The sequence below is a fragment of the Thalia democratica genome, chromosome 5 (genome assembly GCF_965202585.1).
Source record: "Thalia democratica chromosome 5, ktThaDemo2.hap1.1, whole genome shotgun sequence".
Taxonomy (NCBI): domain Eukaryota; kingdom Metazoa; phylum Chordata; class Thaliacea; order Salpida; family Salpidae; genus Thalia; species Thalia democratica.
Window position 1 is genome coordinate 77,704,875 of NC_139169.1, and position 5,156 is coordinate 77,710,030.

Genomic DNA, 5,156 nt, shown 5'->3' on the forward strand with positions numbered 1-5,156 from the left:
TACCTTTTTATAGTTTGAAATAAATTTAACAGGGTGGCTATCAAACCTAAATGCTTATGGGAACCTTGGAATGTTATATAAAATCCTAGAATGGCTTGAAATTCTGATCTCTTATTTTGTCTAGAAAAGTAAATAAGACTTGAATTTAAAAAAATATATTAAGTTTTGAAAATTTGAAAGAAGTTTCAAAAAAACTTTAGGAGCCAGCTTGGGTACAGAAAAAGTGTAGATCAATTTTATTACAACTTGATGTCACTTTATGAAATTTAATCTAAACTACAAGTATCTTTATACAGATTTTTTATACCAAAACAAATTTTTGATATACAACATTAAAATAGGAGAGTACAGTAGGTTTTAATTGTCATTTTTTACTATTTTTTAAATATTGAAAGGAATACTTCCTTAAAATTTGAGCAGGGTTGCCAAAACACCTGGAATTCAGGAACTTGACAGTTTAAACAAAAGCTGGAAAAACCTTGAACTTTTGAAATTAAATAAATTGAAAAAATCTAGTGTTTTAAAAGAAAAATCATCAAAAAATCTGTAATTTTTAAACTATTTCTACATGTAAAATAATGAAATTTTTATAAAATATGATAACCTAAAGTCATCAATAATCTATAAAAAAAAATTTTCAAAGTCAATAGCTTAATTTGTGGTTGAATTTAAAATTGTAACTTACACAAAAAATATCAAGGTTGAAAATTATATTTCCTTAGTTTTGTTAACATAGTGAAATGTTTAGTATTGTTTCATTTCAGATACAATCATTTTTATATTTAGAAAAATAAACAAAGTGAATTTATCATAGGCCTAGACAGCAAATTTATTTTTTTACAAAGTCTAACCTTAATAACTACCCAAAGTAAAGTTAATGACATCATCAAAATATTGGGTACTTCTTTTTTGCAAAATTGAGGCAATTAAGTACCAAATACTTAAAACTACCCATAAAAAGTCCTACCCTTCATTAAAAATAAGTATAAAAAATCACCATTTAACTCAAAAAAAACTTATACTGTTTTGAAAATCAAACATTTAACATAGTCAATAGTAACAACAAGTTATGCAAATTTTTATAACATAAAAATGTATAATTTTGATTTTTAAAGCTACAGCTTCCAATAGGTTTAATTTTGCATTGCAGTTTTTTGACAAATTAAAGCTTTAACGCCCTAAATGTTGCAATTTGGATGTAGTTAATTTGTTCATTTTTTTACGACACTAAAAATGCTAAAGAGTACATATATGTCAAAATTATCTCTCAGGAGTGCAAAATTAAGCATAAATGAATACTAAAAGCTAAGACAGCGGAGTCTTTTCAAGCTGAAAAAATTTGCAGAAACCTACCAAACTACGTCCCTGTAGGTAATCATTACTTACAATCTTGTATTGTATTTACATTTTCTTCAAGATTCCAATTACTATAATTTTCAGATTCGCATTCTACCGAATCCTAATTTGATTTGGAAATAAGATTCGTATTCGGATCAGTAGATCAATACTTTTACAATTAACAAATTTGAAAAAAAAAAACACTACACCATCTAGGATTTAAATTTTTCTGGTTTTAAGTTAACGTTCAATTTACAGACATCTTTGCTCAGTTAAAACAAGAAATTATAAAATAATCTTTTAATTAGTCAGTCAGAGTTTTTTATTTCTTTTAATAAAAATTAAAAATACAGATTATAATAAAAAATGCTTCGAACAATGCAAAAAGATACATCAAAACAAATATCAATGCTTTTCAACCAACCAAATGCCAAAAACAAGTTTGTTGAGTTTTGCAAGGAAAAGGTCCAAGTGAACAATGTTCATTTGAAGGAGTGCTTGGAAAAAGCGATAGGGGTAAGGAGGGGGCAACAAACTGCTGAAATATCAACTTCAGGTGAAAACTTTTATAACTTGTTATGCGGATTTTCTACCATTTAAGTAACTCGCAACAAAAAAATAGACTTGTAGGTTTAACAAGAATTCTTGTGAACTTTATTTTATCAAACTAGTTTGTCTAAATATATTTATAACATAAAAGATAAAAACAACTCATGTTTGTTTTACAATTTATACATGTTTCAAACATGATACTATAAAAGTATCAAGAAGGTTTATATAGATTTAAACTAGAAACAATTGTTTTAAAACAGTATATAAAAAACACTCAATGCAAAAACAGAACAAACACATTTTAGGCTATTCTCATCAGTGGATATACACCAATAAATAAAGACTAGATCAAAAGTAAAAATCATGATAAAACAGGCTAATATTAAAACAAAGTTGAAAACACTAACTAATCAAAATACTAATTATGAACAAAAATAATTAATTAAAAATATAAACACCAAAAAAAAACACTGTGTAAACAAAGCAATACTATATTTAGATTATAACTACTAGAGTAACTTTTTTAAATCTAAAACACATTCAGTCTAATTCAATTAAGTCATAAATATTACTACATTTTTCAATTATTTTAAATCTTCAAATATTCTTTTCATATAATCAGATACGTAACAAGTTTATACCTCTCTAAAGATTTTGTGTTAAATCCGTATTTTCTAATTTTATACAGAAACTCATAGTTGAACAGAACATAAAATTATGAATAGTTTTTTTACCAAAAAAAAAATTAAAGTAACTAAAAGTGCAATAATTAACCAGTGTAAAGTAAATAGTAATTATATGCTATTGAAGGAACTAAATTGGCTAATTTAATTAAATAAAAACACTTTTTAATCAAATTGTTTTTGTTTGCACAAATCTGGTTTCTTTGAAAATATGGATATTTGAAAGCATTAAGTTTTTATCAAATTTGTGCGGAATACTTTTATTTAGATAGATTTACGAGAATTAAAAGTTGTATTAATATTTTTTATATCTAAATTAAAAGCTATATGTATTTCAAATAAATAGAAAATCTACTTTTTGTAGAAAAAATAATTCGATTATAGTACTGTTTTATTTACTTAATGATTTTTTTTTTGGTAACTTTTTTACATCTAGATATTTTTGTTTATAATAAGTATTTTGGTTAGTCTTGTTTGTAATCATATTTTTTTATGATGACTAATTTTACTATATAAGTTAAAATCTATCTTTTATTTATTGCTATGTATCCAATAATAAGTATAGCTTGATATGTCCTGTTTACTATTTAAGTATTAACTGAGCTTCAAATGTATGCATTGTTAAATTTTACATTTTACAAATTTAGAAATTTTTCCAATAGTTTAAAAGAAAAATTGTTTTCGTTGAAGAACTTATTCTTTAAAGTGCAGCCCGCGACTTAAAGGGCTGCCAGCCCTTTATTTCGATGAAGAAAAACAACAATATATTTTGTCCGAGTTGTTATACTGACCGACAAAGTCTAGGTATTTCTACTGACAAGCTTTGTTTTACTTTTAGGAAGCTTTGCACAAACAAATGAAATTTATTTTTCACAAAACATGAACAGACTTTAACTTTTACAGAAACGAAGATTGAAGAGAAGAAAGTTTTACCATTAATTAAAGCGTGCAGCGTTCTATTGGAGGAAAGCGTGGAAAAAGCAGTTCACAACAGCATCAGAAACAAAATTAAATTTAACAGCGTCGGTGCACTCGGTTACTTGCCGAAGCTTTTAAAGAGCGCAAAGTTGCTCGGAGAACTGTTGGAAAAGTCTTTGCGTTTCGCCGAACGCTGCTTCAAAACCGTTGCTGGTTCGGTTTGCTTTTTAGAACTGGACTTCAAGTACGTCAGAAAAATACTTTCAAGCGACGAGTTGAACATCGATTCGGAGCTGGAAGCGATCAACGCGGCAGACGCATGGTTGAGCCATAACGTTGTGGGGCGCAGCAAGTACGCGAAACGCCTTTTCTTAACGACTCGTCTTCACTTGTTGTCAGATCACGCTCTGAGGCACGTTTTAGAAGAATCCAGTTTCGGCGCGAACGAAGATTGTGCTGGCATCGTGAAAGGAGTTTTAGACAACAAGAAACATTTAAGGTTAGACAACAGAAACCTTACTGCTAGATACTGCAAACAGGACAGTTTCAGTTTTTTATTTTGCGGAGGCTTTTCCTATCCCAACGAAACCGGCGACACGTTTACCGTTGATGCGAGCGACTGCAAAAACATAAAGCGCCTGGCTGAAATGAAAGAAACGCAAAAGATGTGCAGAGCGGTGGTCGTCAGAGACCAGGTTTACGCGTTCGCTTGTCAGACATACGACGAGGGACGCTCTCGGTCTGTTGAAAAGTACTCGTGCGTGACGAACAGTTGGCAGGTGGTGGCAGGCGCGCACGACGACCGCATCGCCTTCTGCGCCTGCTCCTTCCTCGACGACGTTTACGTTTTTGGCGGGCATATCAACGGCGGCAAGACCGGTTCCTGCCTCAAGTTCAGCACGAAGAGCCTGACGTGGCGGCCGATCGCCGAGATGAACGAAGCGAGGTTCTGCGCGGACTGCACAGTGTTCGAAGGAAGAGTTGTGGTGAGCGGAGGAAAAGAAGGGAAAATGTTCAGAACGAGAGAGGGGGCGATGAGCGCGGTTGAAGCGTACGACCACGTGGCTGACGCGTGGACGAGAATGCCCAGTATGGTGTGCAGCAGATTCGAACACAAGTCGGTTGCGGTGAAGAACAAGCTGTACGTGTTTGGCGGGTTCGGACAACCTTGGGAAGTTTTCGATTCAACTTGTAACAGGTTTGAAACAGTGGTTGACGCAAAGTATTGTACAGATAATCCAAGCGCAGTTCTCTCCATCGGAAACAAGCTCGCAGTGTTCAATCACATTGAGTTTGAGGTCCATTATTATGACGTCATAAGTGGCGAATGGACGTGGGAAGTTTGCGAGAACCTAAGAAAATATCAACACTACGGCGCTGTTAAGCTACCTCATTCTTAACAATGCAGTATGTAGTTTTTTCAGTGGTTGCTGTTTTTAAACATTTATTTATTCTAATGTACAATTTTTCATCTCTTTTATGAAGTAGAGGATCAAACAAAATGTGTTGGTTTTACTTTTTTTTTTTCGCCCTTCTTGTTTTAACAGCTTGACTTCCTTTATTTTATAAATCTGATTGTTTTGAGCTAAAATTTATAATAAACTAATAAGCTGAACTAAGTTTTTTATTTTAGGTTAGTGTTATATATTTTTTAGTGTTAGTTAT

At 31.5% G+C, this 5,156-nt stretch overlaps 1 protein-coding gene across 1 annotated transcript; it reads left to right on the forward strand.

Moving 5' to 3' along the window:
• The first annotated feature begins 1,704 nt into the window (after positions 1 to 1,704).
• On the forward strand, positions 1,705 to 4,891 carry LOC145836934 (kelch-like protein 38). The gene is made up of 2 exons (XM_082944704.1): positions 1,705 to 1,894; positions 3,477 to 4,891. The coding sequence occupies exons 1-2, from the start codon at positions 1,705 to 1,707 to the stop codon at positions 4,889 to 4,891; spliced, it is 1,605 nt and encodes a 534-aa protein (XP_082800830.1).
• Positions 4,892 to 5,156: the final 265 nt, after the last annotated feature.